The sequence below is a fragment of the Bolinopsis microptera genome, chromosome 3, assembly GCF_026151205.1.
Source record: "Bolinopsis microptera isolate Bmic1 chromosome 3, MBARI_Bmic_1.0, whole genome shotgun sequence".
NCBI classification, from domain to species: Eukaryota; Metazoa; Ctenophora; class Tentaculata; order Lobata; family Bolinopsidae; genus Bolinopsis; species Bolinopsis microptera.
Window position 1 is genome coordinate 9,201,886 of NC_087074.1, and position 23,155 is coordinate 9,225,040.

General features: G+C 37.8%; 2 protein-coding genes across 3 annotated transcripts; one reads left to right on the forward strand and one right to left on the reverse strand.

Moving 5' to 3' along the window:
- Positions 1-4,125: 4,125 nt before the first annotated feature.
- Positions 4,126-22,972, reverse strand: LOC134812267 (TBC1 domain family member 31-like). Its single transcript, XM_063819598.1, is given in 24 exon segments — positions 4,126-5,407; positions 5,915-6,023; positions 6,410-6,604; positions 6,752-6,881; positions 7,175-7,290; positions 7,415-7,538; positions 7,721-7,873; positions 8,030-8,139; positions 8,274-8,396; positions 10,527-10,609; positions 10,778-10,874; positions 11,219-11,352; positions 11,477-11,610; positions 11,831-11,949; positions 12,163-12,261; positions 12,420-12,572; positions 12,734-12,895; positions 13,924-14,053; positions 14,228-14,406; positions 21,802-21,848; positions 21,851-21,979; positions 22,127-22,236; positions 22,478-22,618; positions 22,804-22,972. Coding segments are annotated over 24 exon segments (3,051 nt in total). The 5' UTR covers positions 22,881-22,972; the 3' UTR covers positions 4,126-5,210.
- LOC134812275 (uncharacterized) lies at positions 16,774-21,680 on the forward strand. 2 transcript variants are annotated; one of them, XM_063819616.1, is made up of 8 exons: positions 16,774-16,950; positions 17,217-17,404; positions 17,603-17,733; positions 17,899-18,005; positions 18,154-18,294; positions 20,539-20,650; positions 20,774-20,926; positions 21,124-21,680. In XM_063819616.1, the coding sequence occupies exons 1-8, from the start codon at positions 16,783-16,785 to the stop codon at positions 21,255-21,257; spliced, it is 1,134 nt and encodes a 377-aa protein (XP_063675686.1). In that variant the 5' UTR covers positions 16,774-16,782; the 3' UTR covers positions 21,258-21,680. The 2 variants fall into 2 exon arrangements, with proteins under 2 accessions (XP_063675686.1, XP_063675687.1); XM_063819617.1 differs by lacking the exon at positions 18,154-18,294 and having other exon boundaries at positions 21,124-21,286.
- Positions 22,973-23,155: the final 183 nt, after the last annotated feature.

Consider the following 23,155-nt stretch of genomic DNA (forward strand, 5'->3'; position numbering starts at 1 on the left):
ATGTTTCCGTTACGTTGGTGTAATCGAAGTTGCGTCGGTATAATCGGAGTTGAAGTAGGGCTGAGCTGCCTTGAGTGTGCTGCTTGCTGAAGGACATTTGCGAAATATCGGGCCCTTTTACTAGTATAGCGGGCTGCGCAGGCCTGCTGTAGAGAAAGAGGCCGCTGGTGGATATATATAAGAACTAATAATAAGAAGCTTTGACAAAACTATAAAGCATTAGAGAAGAAATAACGAATAAGGGGTCGTTCACATATTACGTTATCAGCCGAGGGGGGAGGGGGGATTTCTAAATGATTACGCTATAGTATTGTAATTTTGACACAATAGCTATGTGTAAAACTGATTACGACCCCTGAATGAAACAGAAGATACTTGCCGCAACAGCCGCAAGTCTTAAAAACATATCAATATCATCGGATTTACCCCGGCATCAACATAATATCACAAATTTGAACCCTCTCATTAGCATGCAATTGCTCTTCACGATTCCTAGCTCGACTCAATATATTTGTGTTTACTAAGATTATTTAGTACACAGTTTGTTCGAGTCAGCCTTTATGACTGAGAAGTTGACTTTATCCTTTAATCATGACCCACAAACAACATACCACAACACGAACATTTTAAGAAATTAACCATATTTCCAATTTTGGCAAGGTAGTGTTGAAAATTAAAATAACTGAGCACATGGGTTTCACCCTTTTTATGGTTAGATGTTGAAGTTACCTCGCCTTTAAGGTGTGAGTCTTATTAAGGTTGAGAAGAGTTTTAAAAGATATTACAAATTTCTCCGAAAACGAAGAGCTCACGTACGATTATTTTCAAAATTCAATTCAACTTTGGGGATTGCGGCTGTTTACTGTCAGTATTTCTATTCGAAAATAAAACTTTAATCTATACCCAAACCTAAACTGTTCGCAACCCTATCTTTATCTAAAGATAGGAGGAGTACAGTTAAGGTTGCAAATAATTAAATTTATATTATTTATAGTTGAAACCAAGTTTAACCTTCGGCAGAAACATCACAACTATGCGGCTAATAAAGTATGTTCCAATCGGGATATTACACTTTGGACTTTGGTATTGGTAAGGATCGTTTATACATTGATGAAAGTTCATTAAATGGGAACTGGAAGAACTACATTTCATCAAAGATAACTTTTTTTTCCACGAAAAATTATTAAAATTTCCAATACATAATGCTCGCCCAATATAGCATCAAACTTTCAGTTCCTCTAAAATGTTATCTCGCTGAATTAAAGATTGGACCAGACCATGTCTAAATCAAATTATAGAGCAGTAAGTGTGGTTACAGTGCACGTTGCCGATGCGAGATAAAAGATGGAACCATTTAATTAACTCTCATAGTTGAATCTTGAAATAACGGCACTTAATACTTTTTTAGCTGAACCATAATCATCCAGCCACAAATCTGACACTATACCTCTACTTCTAGCTGTTGTGATACTACAGCTATTTAATAATCTAAATATTTGTATCTATAAAAATATTTGATCATCCATTCGCCATCCAAGCTCAAACATATGAAGTGTCTAACGGAAACATGCTGTACCCCACTCAAACGGTGAAAGATCTAGGAGTGACAGTTTCCGCTGATTTGTCCTGGACCCCACACATCAACAGGATAGCGTTAGCTGAACGTGCAGGAAAAGTTGCTTCTTGGGTGCTAAGTGCGTTCAAAACGAGAGACAAAGCCACCATGATGACTCTGTACAAGTCTCTCGTTAGAAGCCATCTGGAGTATTGCTGTCCTCTGTGGAATTGCTCTAAGAAAAAGGACATCCAACAGCTAGAAGGGATTCAGCGTACGTTTACAGCGAAAATAGATGGCACCCAGCACCTCAACTATTACTAATGGCAGAGATTAAAGGCCCTAGATCTGATGTCATTGCAAAGAAGAAGAGAACGGTATTTAATCATCAACATGTGGAAAGTTCTGCATTGCAAGTGCCCTAATGATATTGGTATCCAGTTCTCGGTGACTCTCACACATGGTCAAAAAGCAGTTGTGCCCAGTATAGCTAAGTCCAGCAGTCAACGTAATCAAGCACTACATGACAACTCATTTGCAGTCACTGGACCTCGATTATGGAATGTAATCCCAACACATATGCACACCATCGAGGATCCTATGCAATTCAAAGCAGCTTTAACGAACTTTGTGAAGTCATTTCCGGACGAGCCTCCAGCTCCAGGATACAGCCGTCGGAATGGAAACTCCTTGCGGGATTGGAGTGGTGATAAAACAGTTTCTACACTGTCCGGGGGGTCGACTTTTTCGATGGCCCGATAGAGGATTCTATGAAGCCCTACAAAGTAACAAAGTAAGTATAGTTGCAATATTAGATCCTTTTTGGCGAGGGATTAGAAAAGTTGGAAAAAAGGGAGAAAACTTGCCACATAGGTCCAGGATCGAGATTAAAGTATACAGGGTGAAGACGATTTACACAAGTACGATTTACACGACTAAACATGGGTAATAATAGTCGTGATGGTCAGTTATAAGTACCCTTGCGCAGTTATGAGATAAGACTAACTGTCGGTTAAGATTAATTGTTATAAAGTTGAGGGTCGAAGGAGCAGGACCAGTACTTCCTACTGTGATTCTTAGTCCACCATCGCCCATCGGGCAGTAAGCGCCTATGTCCTGTATTTTAGTGTACTTTATTTGAAAATTGAATCAAAGTGCGTAATTCTGTCAAATTCGAGTGCAAGTATCATTTTTATGATACTTGCTGATCACAAGGAAAACCGTACACAAATGACAAATATATACCTTTCTGGTAAGTGCCAGAATATAGGACTCAGTCATCAGGAACAGGTTCAAAAACACAAAATACGCACATTAGGAAGAAAAGAATCTGGTGCTATCAGCAATAAATCAGTAATCTAATTAGCGGATGATACTGTTAATCGTAATATAATTATTAAGTACGAAACAATAGTAATGCTTCGAATCACACATCATCACATTATGGGGGGCAGAGTATCAATTTCTCAGATAATACCGCAGGCAAAAGATCTGGAAGAATCCCGGGTGGGGGCCGTGATGATAAGGTATGTGTTCCGGAGCAGTTCCACTAAAATATGAGGAGGTTTTGTGGTCTTACAGTTATATTGGAGGTAAGCTGGAGTTGTATTTCAATTCAATAAAAGATGAAAGAACAGGGCTTATATTTTGACACTGTTTATAAAAAAGAATTAGATATGCAAACTGGACAGTAGCAACAAGAACAAGAGACAAGCCTGGCCTGAATTTGTGGACCCCCTGAAATAGGGAGCACTGCTGAGTTAAGCAGTATTCTCCGGGGTTAACGTTGTTGGTTGTTGGTATTATAGAACATTATGATCGAAATAGATAGGGTTGATTATCAATATTGTATCGAAACAAAATAGAAATCATCACAAAGGTTCCTTAATATGATCATGTACCAGTGACGTGATATTTGGCAATTAACATGCAATTAACTAATCGATCGATTAATAATTAGATCTGCAACAGGATACATATGAGTAACGGCACGATGATGTATCGAGAGGGCAGTATATTTTACGTGGAAGACAAAAAGGGAGGGCTGCAAAGAGAAAAAAATCTCGCAGCAACATTAGCATATCAACAATTAGGCCTGACGGGCTTCCCAGTAGTAATTAATAAAATCAATACGACCTTGCTTGCTAGGACTTAATAATACAACTTTTTACACCTCCCCAGAACTACTTGCTCCTCTTCCTAATCGTTTAGGGTGTTAAGAGTTTTCTTGCAATAAGCTGTAACATTTCTTGTCCACTTCACCGGAAGTAATGGAGGCTAGGTCCGTTAGTATTGGGTCCCATTTCGGGTTCTTATCTGCTGTCTCGTACATTCAAGTTCACAGGTTACTATGCCATACGATCGTGGGACATTATATCGCTGACATTAACAATAATCAAGTGACAAGTTGGTGCGTGATTGCCCTGTGTGACCCTCCCAGTAGACCATCACGTGACTCAGTTGTAGATAATCACGTGACTTATTTGTAGCTAATCTCGGTCACGACCAGTTAATTTCAGTCACGACAGTGTGACTTTTGCTTGACAGTGGGACTAAAACAATTACGTTCTGCTGACTGTAGAACAATTAAAAGTCGACATCATTACAGACGTTACAGTTAAATCTGCTGATTTGTGTCAAACCGAAAACGTTTACTAAGAAAGCGAAATAAATCTCATGGTATATGTTGCTGGAAATAAGAAATCTCTTTCAAATCCCCCTAAAAATTCAAACTGATACAACGTGCAGATGGTTGCTATTTTCAGCAAAAACAAAATTCACATAAACAGAACATAAAGGAACGAATATAAATACCGCAGAAATAATATATTCTTTACATCGAACACAGCTTTCCATACTTTGGTATGACCGGCCTAGCAAAATTAATGGGAAGCACATTCTTATTTCTTTGTGGTTTCATACATGCGTGGCGCGATATTAGAATATCTATTATATCCCAAAATCGAACGTCAAGTTCTGGTAAGTTAATGCATTTTTCCAATCGTCACTAACTGTTACCGGCCTGTCTGCAGTTATTATTCCCATACCTAGTGCAAATCTTGTATTACAACACCTACATCATAATTGTGCTACCTACTTTTTCCTCGCATTGATATGACATACTTGCATAGCACACCCTAGCAGGTTGAAAAATAATGCTGATGTCACAATATCGTGCACACAGGAAGTTGAGGTTATGACTAAAGAACCAATGTTTACTTATGAAATTCAAAAACTTTCAAAAGCAACGAGTAGAAATTAAAAGTTATGAGACATAACGTAGACTAAAAATGCGTCACCACTCATTAGTCATCATCAAGTGTCAAGGAGACATATGAAGCACGGCTTAAAACATAATATTAACAACGCTTACAAGTCATTGTAAGATATGATGACATTAAGATATAACCTTCTATTACAGTTTACTCGACATGTTTATTAGCCAAAGATATACCAACGGAAATAATAAAATCTCATTAGATTTTCAACAGAGGGCGCATACTTCCCGCGCTTATTTGCAATATAATTCGGCCATGGCGTGAAATATCGCAGATATGCAGCTGTTTTATCTGAAGATGAAGTCATTGGGTTTCACCAACCGATTACGCCTGAGTAATCTTAAATAGTTGTTAACAACTAGTCTTGCAATGCCCCATCATCCCACACTAGAGTTTACTGATCGAGTAGCCGAAGAGAGAGTGCTCTGTTCGGAGCGATTGTCCTCCGTTATCTTGTGTCTGAGGTCTCTGACATGCCTCAACACGTCAGCTTGTCGCCGGTCCAAACTCTCTCGTCTCTTGTTCAGCACCACTGTGTTACCCTGTTCAGCATTCTCCTTATCATCACTTGCACCTGTAATCAAATACACCTGTTATACAATTAGAGGAAGGGTTTTTATCGATATAATTAATAAAATTACTTAATGTTAGAATGAGTTCGTAAATGAGATTACGAAATCCCAATGAGAAAGCTAATACTTAATTACATTAACATTACTAGTACTTATTCACGTTGTAACAACATAAAGCTATTGTACAGTTGGAAAGTTCTCATTATTACATTCTGCAGCAACTATTTTTTCATTCCTCCATTATTTTCTCATTTTAAGCTTTTAAATATTTTGTAATCCAATTACAACACACGGTAAAATAAGAAAAAGTCTCAAAAATTCCAGATTTAATGAGATTATCAACATTTTCAAACAATGACAATTTGCCAAAGTAAGAATTTTGCAGGTTCGGAAGATAAAGGTAACAAATTCATTTTAAGCTATTTTAAACTTAAGTATTAAGTAATTAAGTGCAGACATTAGACAGAGCCGATAAAGCGGAGTCTCGCCGGTCAGATGAGTGGTTATACCTCGGAGTTGCTGGATTTCACCGTAGAGTCCTTCGACCCTCTTCTCGGTTGACAAGGTCTCCAAGCGTTGCTGCTCAATGGCTGCCCGCTGATACTGCATTTCCGCGTGCTATTATGAAGTCATTGGTTAAGTATAATCAGGAAACACCGAAAATTCAAAAGCGAAAGTGTTTACTGTAACATCGAGTTCTAAAATGGAAGTCTTGCCGCATGTCGATTCTAGCTAGCTGAGACGTACGTACGTGCCTTACATTAATGCAAAGACGCGCACACGTGGCGCGCGAACAACACTAACTGCAAAAGAAAGGCCTTGTGATAATAAAAGCTGTTAGCGCGCTACCGAACTAAACATATTTTAATGTGACAGCCCCAACGAAAAACCGCCAAACTTGAATGGGCTGTATTTTGTTATTCATTTTCATATTTTTATTTCGTAACTACGACAGACGTTAAATTTTTGAACTAATCTTCGAAATGAGACTGAATGATTCTCACCATATCCCTTGTAACATCCTTCAGAGCTGTTTCCAATTTTTCTTTCTCCGTTTGATCTCTAGCTTCTTTTTGTCGCACATTATTAAGCGCTATTTCAGTGTAAATAGCGTTAATATGTCGGGCTCTCTCTTCGTCTCGACCATGCTTCAAAGACATGGTTTTCACTGCACTCCTCGCCAAATCGTGTTGGGCTCCCTATAGGGATATGTGTTAGTGAAATTTGGGACATAAATTCAAAACAATTTGTGTCACTATTTTTCATTGAAAATGAATAAATTCAGTAAAATATTTCCAACAACCGCTATCTCAAATCCAAGATAAAGGGCAAAATAAGAGACTAACCTGGACTCTGATAGTGGCCCTATCCTCAATGATATCGCCATCTAGATCATGTTTTCTTCTGAGTAATTCACTTCTTTCTCTTTGATTAGCTGATAAAGCCTCTTCCTTCTTGTTTGTAACGTAAAGTTCTCTGAGGTCAATAGTAGCCAACATACTGACAAAACTACCTACCAATCCGTGATCTTAGAGCTTAAAACCACAATTTAACAACAATATTTATTGTTCTTTGGAAAGTTAATATCATCGGCAAAGATCCCAAGAAGTTATTTGAATAATTAATATTTCTCAACTGATTTACTTTACAGCTCACTATGTAATCAGGGCGACAAGCTTGAAACTGGCTGGAGGGGGTTCATAGTCCCCCCGCATAGCAAACCTGTGTTTTATTTGTTAATGTTCTATAAGAAATCGTACAAGTTTTACCTGGCAAGTTCCTGTTGCAGAAATCCCTTCTGAGTTTCCATTTCTAGTTCTTTCAAAGCTACTTCTTCCAGTGCTCCTTTCGTTTCCAAATCTCTTAACAAAGCTTTCTTCTTGATCTAAAGTTCAATTATTTGAGCACGTAAAATAGCACACAAAAGGATGACACGCAACTAGCACATAACTTCACGGGTCATCTAGATTCTAGAGGATAATATTTTTAGAGGTAAGATTGAAACAAACCTCCTCTTCCAGTAAAACAAGTTTTTCCTTGTGATCATTCTCTGCAGTTTCTATAAAGTTCTTGCGGGCAGAGTCCAATACCTGAACCTCCCTAAGTCGCAGTTCCCTCTTCATTGCCTGCAACCTGAACAGAAAGGTCACTTGACTAGAAGTATTGGACTCCTATTATAATGCACATGAAACATCTCACCAGCGATCCATCATAACATCTTGTGTAAGTTGTCAGAAGTCTCATTCGATATATAATATACTATTAATGAAACTCAAATGCACAGAATGCAAAACAAATAATGGTATAAATTGTACCTGATACGTTGTTCGGTAAGTTTGTTCTCCTCAGCTAGCAGTATCTTACGCCTCTGTTGTTCAGCCTCAGACAATAACTGTTGTTCCCTCCTCCACACTTCCTCCTGTTGCTGCAGGTGGGCTGTGTGCGACTTCAGCTCCTCCGCTAACTGCCTGAATAGTTGTTGTCTTATTAGAATAATTAGTCCTAGACGAACGAAAATACAACAAATAACAAGACAAGCACAATAATTAACACTTAGTTAACAAACTAACAGCAAGCTGTTTATATAGAATGTTCTACAAAAACAGGATGCTGCTGTGTTCTACCTCTGTTTGATGTATTCTAATTCATCATTGTGAATCCTCTCTCGTTCCTTTAGCTGATAATCCACTACTTTCTCAGGATAGTTGTTAAATATAGGGTAATCTCCTGCTACCTGCGACGTGATAGAACTGGTTAACATTCTCTTTGGATGCGTAGAAAATAAAGAATTTCTACATTTATTAACATAATATTATGTAGTATGTAGTATGAATATTTTATTATGTAAACGAAATACAATCTACATACCAGTGGGGTGATAGGTTTTATGAAGGAGCGAGGGTGTATCTCAGAAGGGCATGTTTCCCACAGAGTGTAAGCGTTTGAAACCAGCCGGGATATCAGGATTCTGTTCCGGTTGTGAAAGTAAAACTGAAATTGGGAGGAAATTATGGAACTGTCACTGTGAAGTTTCAACACTTATTACGCCTTAACTAACAGCAATAGCAGCAAATCTGGGGAAACTTTGAAATACACCAATTTGAAGCATTTAACCACCCCTTAAAAATCAAAGATTATGAATTTTAGTAATCTGATTATTTACATAGGTCCAAAAATGTCATAGCTTCATGATAGTGCAACGAAAAAAATCTCAGAACATTTTGGTGCTGAGTTAGGTGGTTAAGTAGTCGAAAAATGACTGATTTGTTAGTGGACATTTTTTATACCTCTAACACCCAAACCCTTACTACAGTGAAGATATAAGTGTTACAGTTAATATTGATGGTCATTATTGAACAAAAACGGTTCATTGACACATAGTTGAAGAAAGAAATTAAAAAGGTTAATAAATGTGGTCTGTGGAGTGGTTTATTTGTTTATGTTATAGTGTACGCGTGCGCGCGCGCTAGCGCGTACTTAACCATCTGTAGGCCAACATATTTAGTTTATGCTTAATTTCTTTATATATTATGTCACCACTAGAGTGCCCAATACTTTTAGTGAAGGTTTGATGTAGAACAGTTAACCACCAACTGTGGTATATCAAAAAAACCATGTTTGTACGCGTGCGCGCGCTAGCGCGTACTTAACCACCTGGAATGGCACAGCATTGAGTTATCACCATAATTCCAAAAGCAGAAGACACCATTCAGGTGCCCAAAACTTTTGGCTATGGTCCCAATACCATAAAACCTTAGATGTGGCCTCAATGTGGTTAAAACATGTTTATTTTGGACTTTCGGTCAACAGAAGCCATCACAAATTAACCATTATTCAGCAACCTCTGACCTTTTGGTGCCTTATTTTGTTTTGATATTTGATTATGAGAGATAGCTGGAGGATAATAAGTGATTTTAAAGATAATGCAACAAAATGTGTGGCCGTATGGCGGTTAAAACGACCAAAAACACTGATTTTGGTCAATTTTAGACCTTTATTAACCATGATGGACGCAACATAGGACTCAGCAATGTTTCTGGTCATATAAATGAGCAGGTAGTTATATCTAGATAATGTAGCATGGCCAGCTATAGCTTTACAAAGCTAATATGTGCTCTAAAAATGGTTAATTAGTGCAAATATAGGGTATTTTCGAGACATTTTAACCACCTTAGCTGCACATTGATCGGAATGCATGAACTTGGGGTCAATTATGCATTTGCAAACAAATATACACTCATTTGGATAGCAAACCATTATCTGAAGTTCATATTGTGGTTAATTTTCACTTTAATAGATGCCTTGTTCAACAGCCTAGCAAGTAATATAGCCCTTTTAACCACTTTTATGACAACATTTCTTGATAAATTTTATCAAGACCCTTCAAATGTCCTTTGTTGACCATAAAATGTTGACTAAAATCATTAATAATGTTTTGATTGGTGGTAAACAATAAATTTTGACATTTTAACCATCTTTTTAGCACTTTTTACGAATATTAACCACCTCAAATCAACCATACTATTAAATTGCACATTTGTGATAAAAAATTATCATCCATGCACAAATGAACAACCAACACTATACATCTATAATCAGAGCAATATTTATAGCTCACCGTTCATCTTCAATTTAACCACCATTAGGACCACAAAATGCCCCCAATGAGGTTTGAAAACTTTTGTGATAGTTGCACCATGATATGATCTCAATATAATGACTATTCAGTTCATAATATCATATCTCAAAATGGTGGTTAACCCTAAAACTGGTATTTTAACCACCATAGTGGCCACATAGATGACCCATTAACCACAATTATTCAACATGACCGTACTGCAGTGTTTTGTGCACCAGAAAAACATCACTCCAACATTGAGATTAACCACAATGAGCTGCAACATAATGTTGAAGTCAACATACTCAAATTGTGTGAAAAAAGTCAATGTCCACCAAGTTTCCCCAGATTTGCTGCTATTGCTGCTAATTATTTGTTCTTTACATATTTTATAATCGTATTCAAATGCGAACAACCTACACTTTGTACACAAACAAGTCAAACATATTATAGTTTTGTTACCTATAACTTTGGAAGCATACAATATAGTAATATGATTTTACCTCAAAGTCCTTGATTTCAGTGCAATTTAACAGGACTTGTCTGCTACAGTTCAAATACACGACAACCAGACAGAGCAAGTAACCTGATAATATCATTTATTAGCTACACTATATTCGTAATAGTCACTTTAATATTTCAATGGTTCCTACTAAATGAACTAGAATTGCTCTGAGTAGGTGTGTCCTGATGGATTACAAACTATATGTAATCCAAATATCTTTCATTATTTGTTACAAATGCAATGATTTACCAGGAGGGTTAGACACAATGTGATCCATAAGTACCATCCACTCCTGAGCAGAGAGAACTTCTGAGAATACAGTGTACAACAGTGGCCAGCAGTAAACCTGAGATATAGAGCAGTAAATTAGGGGTAGATAACTAAAGAGTATAATTATTATCTGCTAATATTACTGATAGTTGATACTGTTACCTTGGCCTTAGATGTTATTGATACTGATCTATAATACATATTAGATCTATAAGTTCTATGTAACCGACTCTTAGCCGCCATATGAATTAACGTTGACTATTAACCGACGGTTGGGGGACAAATTACCTGCTAACAGCTGGTAGACAATGCACCTGATCACTAGATAATAGATACTTATATGGAACTAGGCGACAAATAAAATATATTATATCTGTATAACCACTTAATTACTTCAGTAATTAATAACTTGCAGCGTACCTTGGCAGACACGTCGCATTGAGTAAGATGTTGAAGCAGTTTGGTGTCGTAGTGATTCAGCAAGTTCTCAACACAGGTTAGAATGTTTACAGGGGGGTGAGGGAAGTAGTCGTACCATCCTTGACACCATGATACTGGGGAAATAAAGAGAAAATGATATAGTGTATTTGTTGTGGAGTCGAATAGTCATACAACATAACTATAAAATTATAATGATAACTATAAAATTATAATGATTACAAACTCGCTGATACTCACAAACGAAAGTAGCGATGACTTCAAAAGCTACGAGGTGGTTGTTTTGGAACATCTTGACGAAGGGGAAAGCTAACATTGGAAGGAAGTCGGAGATACTGAAGATACTGGACCAGTGTCCCATACAGGATAATACCCTGATGTGGGCAGGGGTTAATTAACTATTGTTTTAAAGTTTTGTAAGCAACGCAATATCTACTAACTTAGTTTATAAAACTCAAGTATATAACAAAAATAGAGGTTTTCTAACACTGAATTTACGTGTAAACTTGGTATTAAACAATTAAAGGGGTATCATGGCGAGGAAAAAATAAAATCAGTTTTTTAACAGGTTTTAACGAGCAACATATCACTAACTTTTGAAGGACTCTGAGAAGTTTGGCAGATTTGACAGGGCAAACTTGCTGTAAGTTTTTGAATGCTGGATGAGTTCCTTTGTCCAGTAGCACTCCGTACGCCTCTGTGTTTTCTGGAATCTAGAAGAATTAATTCTCAGCGAGTAAGTACTGTATAACCGAACCGTCAAAGCAAGTCCGACTAACAAAATGATCAAAAGCATAATATCTAATGATCTAAATTCATCGATCTCGTAGAATGACAAATTGTAATTAGTTATAACTATAAATAGAAACCATGTAGTCCACTATATACATATTTTGTTCGTTTAGAAGTAATTGCACTTATTTAACCTTGAGAAGGAGTCGCCAGATGAAATGACGATATTTCTCAGGATATTCTCCGTATCCTTTCAGTATCTTCTTCAGCTTCTTTTTGTCTAGCTTCGATATCTACAGATGAATTTATTGTAAACTATATAATGTAAACTGTAAAACGAACACCGAAAATTTTGCTGTGGCCCTGTTACTAACCACCGTTTATATCTTCCATTCCCCATCTTAAAAAGAAATTTAACTAGGAAAACCAAACACGGTAACATATTTCTAACCAAGTTAATATCGCTGTCCTGAAAACATCGTCTCCTCGGAGTGGCTTTCTCGCCGACTGTCAACTTAACTTCTTTAGCAGGAACACTGACTGCTCTTACTAGAGGTGCTGGAGCTACGTTCAGACTCTTTGTCAGGGCTTTAACACTCAGTAACTGAAACAGAAACTTACTTACAGAATACGCTTGGGTGGTTGAAACTGGAAAGGTACACCAAAAACACGAAATGTACCAGGAATCGAGGAATATTCTGAAATTGTGGACAGAATTGGATATTGTAAACGGAGAAGAACACTGAATATATCAATGTAAAATACCTGACAAGAACCAGAATCCAGTATAACAGCAAGATGTTTAGCATTAGGACTAATAGACACGTGGTTTATAACAGTATCAGGTCCTCCAACTGTGAACACTATCTTGTAGGTGTTGAGACTGATAAACCGGAGGATACCGTCTTGGGAGAGAGCTCCGAACACCTGGTGTTACAGAGGTGTTACAGTGGTGTTACAGTGGTGTTACAGTGGTGTTACAGTGGTGTTACAGAGGTGTTACAGAGGTGTTACAGAGGAGTTACAGTGGTGTTACAGAGGTGTTACAGAGGAGTTACAGTGGTGTTACAGAGGTGTTACAGAGGTGTTACAGAGGTGTTACAGAGGAGTTACAGAGGTGTTACAGAGGTGTTACAGAGGTGTTACAGAGGTGTTACAGAGGTGTTACAGTGGTGTTACAGAAGTGTTACAGTGGTGTTACAGTGGTGTTACAGAGGTGTTACAGTGGTGTTACAGAGGAGTTACAGTGGTGTTACAGAGGTGTTACAGAGGTGTTACAGAGGAGTTACAGTGGTGTTACAGAAGTGTTACAGAAGTGTTACAGTGGTGTTACAGAGGTGTTACAGTGGTGTTACACTGTTACAGTGGTGTTACAGAGGTGTTACAGAGGTGTTACAGAGGAGTTACAGTGGTGTTACAGAGGTGTTACAGAGGTGTTACAGAGGAGTTACAGTGGTGTTACAGAGGTGTTACAGAGGTGTTACAGAGGTGTTACAGTGGTGTTACAGAGGAGTTACAGTGGTGTTACAGAGGTGTTACAGAGGTGTTACAGAGGAGTTACAGTGGTGTTACAGAAGTGTCACAGAGGTGTTACAGAGGTGTTACAGAGGTGTTACAGAGGTGTTACAGAGGAGTTACAGTGGTGTTACAGAGGTGTTACAGAGGTGTTACAGAAGTGTTACAGTGGTGTTACAGAGGTGTTACAGTGTTATTACAGTGGTGTTACAGAGGTGTTACAGTGGTGTTACAGTGGTATTACAGTGGTGTTACATTGTGCGTTACAGTGGTGTTACAGAGGTATTACAGTGGTGTTACAGTGTTATGACAGTGGTGTTACAGAGGTGTTACAGTGGTGTTACAGTGGTATTACAGTGGTGTTACAGATAAGAAACTGTTGTTACAGAGGCTCATTAAAATGGATTTTCAAAACCATATTTTCATCATGTGGTACATACCGTGTTGTTATGCTGATCGAATATTTGTTCAACAGCAATAAGCTGCTTCACAGACTTGACTCGCTCGGGAAGTTCAACTATGTGGTGCAACTTCTGGTCTTGTAACCTCCACACGTGCAAGTAGCGTGACCTGATAAGATAAACCTAGTTACACACATGTGAAGATAACAGAATATTATAACACACGTGGGCAGATACCGGCGTGATATTACACACAGGCAGATAAGAGATTCATTATGATTATAATGTTGTGATTAATTTTGGTCGTTAAAAAACGCTTGAAACCGTCCGGATCAAAACGAACCTTCCACCAGCAATAAGGAACTCTCCACTAGCGGTAGTAGAGAAACAGTTGAAGGCTGGTTGTTCCCCGGGCTGTTTGTGTAAAGTGTAGAGGTGCTCCAAAGATTCACAGTCCCAGGCAAATATACTGTCGTCACGGAAACAGGTCAGTAGGATGTTACTCTTCGGAACAAACAACAGCTGTAGTATAAACTGTTATTTATTTGACTTTAAGTTAAAACTGTTAATTTATCAAATTTTTGATTAAATATCAACCAACGATTCAGGTTGGAAACGAATACTCTGTACCTTGACTCTAGAAGCACTCTAGTTTCAATAGTTAAGACCATGCTAAATCTATTTAAATTCAGATTCTAAAGAGCCTGCAGACTTTTATGTTGATAATTCGAATTGTACATTACAAGCAATTTCACGAGTACGTGTTCACAAGCATGCGTTTCTCTGTTCTTCTTCAGTCTACACTCTACACTTTTACTCAAAAGTTACGTTTTGTTATTTGTGCAGAGTTTGTTACATGTAATTGTGTCATCTTGTACATGAATTTTAGTAAGATTTATGTTGTAATATGGCTGGTGTTCATTTGACCTTGCCTCCAGTATGGCACGTCTTCGAGTCTGTAATATTATATTCATGCTTCTCAGCTGAATATAATATTACAGTTTATTAAGGACCGTAAACAAAAAAGGGCATTCTATCTAGCGCTGGTTAGAAGCCTTTTCGAAAATTGCAGTGTTGTCTGGAGACCAACAAGTGTAGTTCTTAATAACAAAGTTGAAAACATCCAGCGCAGAGCAGTTAAGTGGATCCTTGGCGAACAGGATCATCACTATAATGACATAGAATATTTGGCTCGGTTAAGAGAGCTAGACATGTTGCCGATGGAGCTAAAGTTTGAATACACAGACCTACTATTATTTCACCAGATATACAATGGCCAATCTGTACTGAAGCTCCCATCCTATTTAACCCCGATAACAACCAGTGAACAGGGTAGATTGCGTTCAAATATAAGGCAACCCTCGAGATATAATGAAGCTGATACATCTCAAATGCCTGATATCAACCAGAGGCGACAGAACAGACACGACAACTTCTCCCTGAAATGTACTGTGGAAGCAAAGGCACACCCCTTTAAGAGAAGCTTCTTCTTCAGAACACACAGTGTCTGGAATGATCTACCGACTGACCTTAAAGAGATAGGTGATGCCGGAACTTTCAAGGCGAACCTGGCAAAACACTTCTGGGACAAAATGACAGACCCCGACTAAGTCCAGGAATGCAAATGATATTTATAGGTGGCCCCCGCCACTGATAGATCGATCACGATGCTGAATATAACAAGTATAATAGAACTATATCTATTAAATCACATTTACTTTCTGTCGCCAGGATGTGGCCCTTGCGTGGTCCACAGTGAATATACGAAATTGGATTACGCGAAATTAAATCAGAATGTAGCAATGCTTTTCAGCGCTGTGTTACGAATGCCGCGCATTATGCATTGTTGCGCCACATCTTCGGTCGAATCGTGGTGGCATTGTCTATCATTATATTATTTATTTTGACAATTCTAAATTTGTGTGTTTTAGATTAATTTTGTGTGTTTAGATGGAGGTGGTGTTAGTGAGTCTGGGGGTAGAAATATTACCTGTAATACGTATATCCCCAGAACTTGTACCACTTACCCATGCTTTTAGTATTTCTACAATAAGGTCTACGACTTTTACACAGCATAATACCCCATGATGTCGTTTATTTTAAATTCTCTTTGCTGTATTGTATAATATGTACTATTTGTAAAAGTTTCAAATCAAATCAAATCAGCGGAATTATTAATCGGCGGAACCTTCCAAATTGAGGATTATTGAAGAAACGGTTCCAAAAGACTTGTTTTTCTTCTATAATCATAATTTGACAAAGATTATGTAACAGATACTAAGGTAGTTATATCCCGAATACCTTCTGCGATCATTGAACTTCCTATAGAGTCATATAATTAAGGCTTGTGTATTCCTAGAAAATAGAACTTCCTATTTAGGCATATTTTACAATAACAGCTCCCGTTCTGATAACGTTGTTTGCTTTTATCTTTTTATCTAATTGTAGTTTTCTCGACTTTGTATACAGGTAACCAGGTTTTATGTACCGTCTGTCGTCTATATATTGTTTACATGAACTGTAGGATTTTATGGACAGATATCAAATATTATGTGATCTATCTGTCTATATTGATGGTATGTGACTGCTACTGCGGCACACGGACCATGAAATGGTAACGATGTTAAATTTATGACGTTTTGCAGGCATAACTTGATCTAGATCGTGGACTTTGTTTTGGAGTTGTTGTACGGACAAATTTAGTTAAGTTTGGTTCCAGCATTATTTGGTCAAAAAATTTCATTTTTGCTTTTTCTGCTTGAACAATAATGATTTTAAACTTCATGTAACTGTACGCTCGTAAGTCGTGGAGATAAGAGGGAGATAGAGATAAATGGGTTTCCAAATTAGTATTTGTCCCTAACTTGCACAATCTATGTAATCTAACTCCAGTAGATAATGTTAGTCTTAGTACTGCAATTACTGGTGACCACTGTAAAGAGTGACATGGTATGTGACAGTGACGGTGTTAAATGTGTTAAAGACCCGGCTAATTGTGACTCCTCCGCTCCTACTGACTGTAATTATCTTCTCAAGTACAAGGCTGCCTCAGCAGACACCACTAAGGTATGTAAAACATGTTGACATCAAATACACCTTCAAATGTTTTGAATAACTCAAACTCCCACTATACTAGCTTTATCCGAGTCTAATTATACAGTAAAACCACGAATTACCGAAAAACCCGATTCACTGCGGCCATTTCCTTCCCCCAAATGAGGTGTCAACGTACAGTACAATCAAAACCCCGATTTACTGCAGCTGTCTCCTTCCCCCAAAACTCTGCGGTACATCAGGGTTTTACTGTAAACTGAATTTGAGTTTATCTTCAGATAGAGATATCAGGGAAACCCAGTAAGTTCAGCCTGACATCCTATCTAGAGAACATGTGGCTGGTATTTGGGTTTTCTCCCAGCAGTAGCGGAATGTCAGGTATAAATCTGTATGCTTGCCAGCTAGTCGGTGGCACTCAGTACGATGTCAGGAAGTTAAAAACTAATGGTTATAGTGGTGTAGACAAGTAAGTGATATTTCATTTCATTATTTAATTTCCAACAATTCATCAAGTATAGTTTTTATCTTCGTTATTTTTTTCCGTGGTACTCACAACATTGAAAAGGTTTTATTTTGAAAGATTGATTTTTATTTGTTCTAAATTGAGCTGTTCATGAACACACATCACCATTGCAAATATCCTTGGCAAAAATAACAATCCCAGCGCTGGATCGGCAATCGTTGCTAAAGGGGGAAGTGTGAGTGGAAGTAATCAGGACGACCTAATGTCATGTTCATACGAGATACTCAACTCAGAACTTCCTACTAGCAATCAATATCTCGTTAAAGCTATGGGTGATTACTTTTACCATTTTTCAAAATACAGCTCAAAGCTGGCTTTTTCGTTATCATATTGCAGAGTATGTCAAGGCATATTCAAATTGAAAATTGCTGAAAAATACAAGAAGTATTAGGAAAGTCCGATAAAATGCGTATCATTTGGTAAACCTGCCTGATCAGGTCCGATGGCTGGTGAAAACTCCATGTCAAAGCACAGAATGACCCCAAAGAGAGGAACCCTGATGAAACTTCAGCAAGAGTTCATACCTCCCGTAGAATGTCCCGTGGTAAGATTTATTTTTAAATCATAAAATTATGAATTAGTATTTAATGAATATGTATTGGATATAATGAATAGCATAAGCTATATTTCTGATGAAATCGAATCAATGAAATCTTCAAAGAGCTGGTTTCTATTTATCACGATATTTTCAGGGAGAAAAGGAAGTTAACAATGTTTGCCAGAAATGTCCAGCGGGAGACTATCAAGACCTGACAGGGCAAACTTCTTGCAAAACTTGTGACAGTGGTCATATCTCTGCTGAAGGATCTTCAAAGTGCACTGCCTGCAGCGTGGTAAATACCATAGTTCGAATTACCGTTTAAGAATGTCACAGTTACAGTAGAAGCTCAATTTGATGGTCTCTCTCTCTCTCTGTTTTGGTCAACGGTTTCTGGCCTCCTAGTGAAGAGGGAGGCCTTCTCGCCGTGCCCACAGAGTGTGACTCCTGCTAGCCACACTCCAGGACTCCCTAGAAGTATATACAAAAACATAGAATAATAGATATCAACGCAACAGACCTCTGGAGTCTCGAAGCTGTTACTACCTTGCTCAGGGCAAACCCACTTCAGATGTTCTTCTTTGGCGGGCAGGCGAGGGACTTCCGAGCATGGTCCACACCTGAATATGTGTCACTATCTGGGATAGTCCTGTGTGGGTCTAGTGTATGATTGTTTATGAACCTTGGTGTATGTCCTAGATGCTTATCCAAATAGATCGTCTCTGTCAAACCTTGTTGACTGTTCCACGAATTTGATAATGTGGTCGAGTTTACTATTGATGAGTTCCTCAATTGTTAGGATGGGTTTACCAAATATCCTCATTCTAGTTGTCATCAGCTGGATGCATTCACATAGGAAGTGTTGTGATGTTTCTGCTTCCTGGGCAGTGTGAGAACTCACAGTCTTGTGTTTCGAAATTGGAGTTGTTTGCTACCGTCTGGAAGTATGCTAGTGGGCTGTGTCCTGATAGTAGCCATGTTAGCCATCTGATGTGAGTACCTGTGATGTTAATTTTCTTGTACCTGTTTTTGTTGAGGAAAAATGTTAGTGGGGTTTTTCCTTTATCACTGAGTGCCACCTGTTTATACTTCTTGATATGGAGATTGAAGAGGTAATCTTTTATTTGGGTGTTGATTATAGTTCTTTACCGTATACTCCTTCATGTCCTGGAACAAAGTTCTACTCGATGCGAAAACCTAGCGAGTTGAGTTGGTCTGAGATGTTCAGAACGAACCTGGAGTTAAAATTGGTGCTGTTAAGGGCTTTAAATGCAGCCTGGGAATCTGAGAGGAATTTATGATTGATTGAGATCCTAAGTTATCATTAGTCCAGAAACTTGCCATGTATAACGCAAATAGCGGGTACGATTTCCTCAATGAACCTGAAGAAGGAATATCTGTCCTGAATTGATACCATGTAACGTCGAGCTTAAAAATGAATCAAAAGTTCGAGTAAATCGTTAAACGTTGTATGTCCTATTTGCATCCCCTAAGCATTGCATTGATGTTTATTCCTGGTCCGGTTAGCTTTGCGTCTCAGAAATAAAGAGGTCCACTATGCTTAAAGAGCTAAGCTGTCCACCAGGGTACTGTAGATCTAAGGGTTCCCCGTGTAATGGGGCAGGCTGTGATAAAGCATCTCTGCAGGATGTCCGAGATGAACTGATTCGAGTGTTGAGAACTTCCGCTGTAGAAACTGAATAGAACCAGTAAGGATGTCAGTCAAACTCTGCGGCTACTAGATGATTGTAGAGCGTCCAGTCACACTTCAATAAAGAGTGTGGCAAAGCTAACCCGGTCCCCTGAAAAGTGGTTATTGGAGGAAGAAGTTCCAGGAATTCTCGTTATCAGTGTGTTCTCGTAGTCAGAGTTGAAATCCCTAATTTTGTCTTATCACGAGCCTGTGTCTAGCGTGTGTCAGCCCTTACGCATTAGCTGTCTTAACTGAAAAGACCTGAAAAGTGGTTACTGGAGGGAGGAAGTGCCAAGACTACTCATTATCAGTGTGTCCTTGTAGTCAGGATGAGCGAATTGGAATCCCTAGCTCTGTGGTGGGTGACTTCGATGGGACCTGAAAGCTGAAAGAGAATTTCCTGGCGATTTAATAGCTCTTAGAGCTAGGTATCTGTGTCTAACGTATCGTCATTTGTGTGTGTACTATCTTGTAACCTGATATCTGAAAGAGAAATTTCCTGGTGCTTGGTAGCTGTTATTGTTGACTTCCTGGTTCCCATGGGAACTTTGAGTTGGCAAGTCCCAACCTTAGTACTCAACAAGAGAGCACACCACCCGTTAGTGCCAACCAGGCCACACCACGTGGAGGTTCGGAGAGGATTTCGTGACCCACAAATTTGATGGTATTCAAATAATGGTTTAATTTTAAAATACTTTTCAAATTTTACAGATTACATATACAGCAATGAACTTTTTTTTAAATGAATAAACGTACTGATAATGTAACATCTGTAAAATTTGATGGTGCATCATCAGTTCGTTGAATCTCCGAAGGACTCATTTTTATTAATCATAATATCTTCAGGGAGAAAAGGAAGTTAACAATGATTGCCAGAAATGTCCAGCGGGAGACTATCAAGACCTGACAGGGCAAACTTCTTGCAAAACTTGTGAAGAGAACCAATTCTCAGCAGAAGGTGGCTATCTATTTAAATTTTATGTATTTTAAATGGTTATATGTTATACTTTTTCAATTCAAGAATACAACATACTTTATGTGTGCCGGTATACGCTTACAATCTATAATATTCTACTGTCAGCTGGGCAGACGCAGTGTGAGAAGTGTCCAGATAACACATTTTCTGAAGAAAAGGCTGATCAGTGCGTGGATTGTCCAACAGAAACTGAAACTAGTATCAGGGACAGTATGGAAAACAGGAACTTCGGGGAACTCCTTATTCAAAAATGCATAGGTATTTACCTTTTATAATATTTATACTTTTAATTTGGTTCCTGCTATTTGAAATAAGTTGATTTTCCTCTGAAAATCTTCTTCCTGTAAATACAGTCGCCAGAGTTATATTCTAGATCAGCAATTTTACAGGAAACCGATTTCAAGCCACTCCTTTAATACACTTCTTTTGTACTATCATATTTATCTCTTGCGCAGACGATAACGAAGAAAGTAATGAAGGAGAAGGGGAGAAGAAGACGGACATGATTGTCGAGACTGTTACAATAGAAGTGCATCTAGAGATATTGCGACCTGGTTATTTATATTATCACTCTTTCCAGTTTGGATGAATTAAATAATGACACCTATTATAAGATGATTATTCATTTTTAGATAATAACTGATTATTAGTTATTACTACCGCCTATAATTAATTTCCGTCAAAGCAACTAGTACGGCCGATGAATGGTTGCATCATGAGGGAAATTGAAGTTGTTCGTTTCATTTCGGATTGGAACCGTTATTGTTGAAACTTCAAACTGTGCAATGACACCAAAGGTTGCCACTTTCCATGTAAAAAACTGTACTGAATGACCATCACGTGACCCGGTGTATAAGTGCAGCAGTTATTGCTGACGTTATGTCATGATAAACTGTATTCTAGTATTTTAGTATTATCGTTCATGTGTGACCTTCAATGATCTATTTGACATATTATCATCTATACGAGTGATTCAATGCTATTTACAGATTTCAAATATAATTTGAATTTAAAGATTTTGATTTTTGTGTTTTGTAGTGTAGGAAGCATAATATCACAAAAAGAACACAAACTATAGAATATAAGAAAGTGTTAATCTGTGACCATTAGTGACCAGATTTCCTCAAACGTACCTCCTTGAGACCAGCGACACTGGCTCCCGACAGCATTCGTTTTCTGTGAAAGTTTGGAGGTCCCACAAAGCTCCTGTTTCTGATGAGCAAGTGAGAATGTATCTGCCACCCTCGTGGTGTTTTAGGGAAGTAACAACAGTTTTCTGGAGACTCAAATCTCCAACAACCTCGTGTGAACCTGATTTAATAAATTAAAATAAAAACATTTGTTGTATGATTAAAAAAGTAGAGACACATTCATAGATATCCATTCGACCAATATTTTTCATTGCTAACACTAATGTGTTAGTTTCAGCAAATTTTCGGCACCAAAGTTGTAACTCACCAGAGTCAATCACTTTAACAGAGCAGTCAGCATAGGCAACAACAACGAAGTTCAGAGTTGGAAAGTCTATAGCAGTACAGTACTTTGTTCCTTTATGTAGCAACGTGTACCTGTTCAAAATGTTCTGATAACAATATGATGTTATGTTTGATATAATGTGTGTGTAACTTCTCATGCTCAGTATTAGAAATATTTGCTGGAAATCATATAACCTAAACAATAACTATGACAGTTATATTATATCAGATTGAATAATTTAGAATGACACTAAAACGAATTGGCACTTCTCAAAAAACAACAATGTCTCATAAATAAATTGAGCAAGCAATGATACTTAATTATTAAATTAACCTGTTTTTGTGAAGATCCAGAATGTACAAGTGACCAAGTTGGTCTGCGATCACAATCTGCTCACCACAAGGACTGAAGGAGCACTTCACAAATTTGCCCTGTCTGTCACTGACTGCCATGTTACAAACTTCGATAAAACAACTGAAAATTTGCTATTCTTACATCAAATCTCAACCAATGGAAATTGTAAATTATTGGATCAATTGGATAACCCTTGACAGGCTAAACCCATTGCATTATAACCTAGCAATTGCATATGCATATGCAACCTCTTAGTTTTGTATTGAGATAGGATTATAAATACTGGTAATTACTCAAATACTTACCCATGCTTATCTGGATTTGGTTTTCGTGTCCAAAGGTTACCAGAAATCTTCCCTTTGCCAACTTTTACTTTTTGCATTATTTTTTCTGTCAAGTTTTTATAGTTTATTTGGGGTAGCTGGTGTTATTATCATTTTCTAGCAAAAAAGAAGTTATCACAAAAACAGTTTAATTAGTATCTTGAGAGAGTGATAAGTACTGAAAAATATAATAAATGTTTTCGCAAACTCATTGAAGAGGGAAGAGATCTCAAATTGTACAATTATAAATTGTACAATTATAAATTGTACAATTATAAATTGTACAGTCAATTAAACAAAATCAAACAAAAATTTCGATTAATTATTTGCCATT

What these genes read in the sequence shown, in the direction of transcription:
- LOC134812275 (XM_063819616.1), top strand. Translation starts at nt 16,783, where the DNA reads ATGTTAGTCTTAGTACTGCAATTACTGGTGACCACTGTAAAGAGTGAC. An exon ending in GGTTATAGTGGTGTAGACAA is followed by an intron (nt 17,405 to 17,602) that starts GTAAGTGATATT and finishes TAACAATCCCAG; the next exon opens with CGCTGGATCGGCAATCGTTG. An exon ending in CTCCCGTAGAATGTCCCGTG is followed by an intron (nt 18,006 to 18,153) that starts GTAAGATTTATT and finishes CGATATTTTCAG; the next exon opens with GGAGAAAAGGAAGTTAACAA.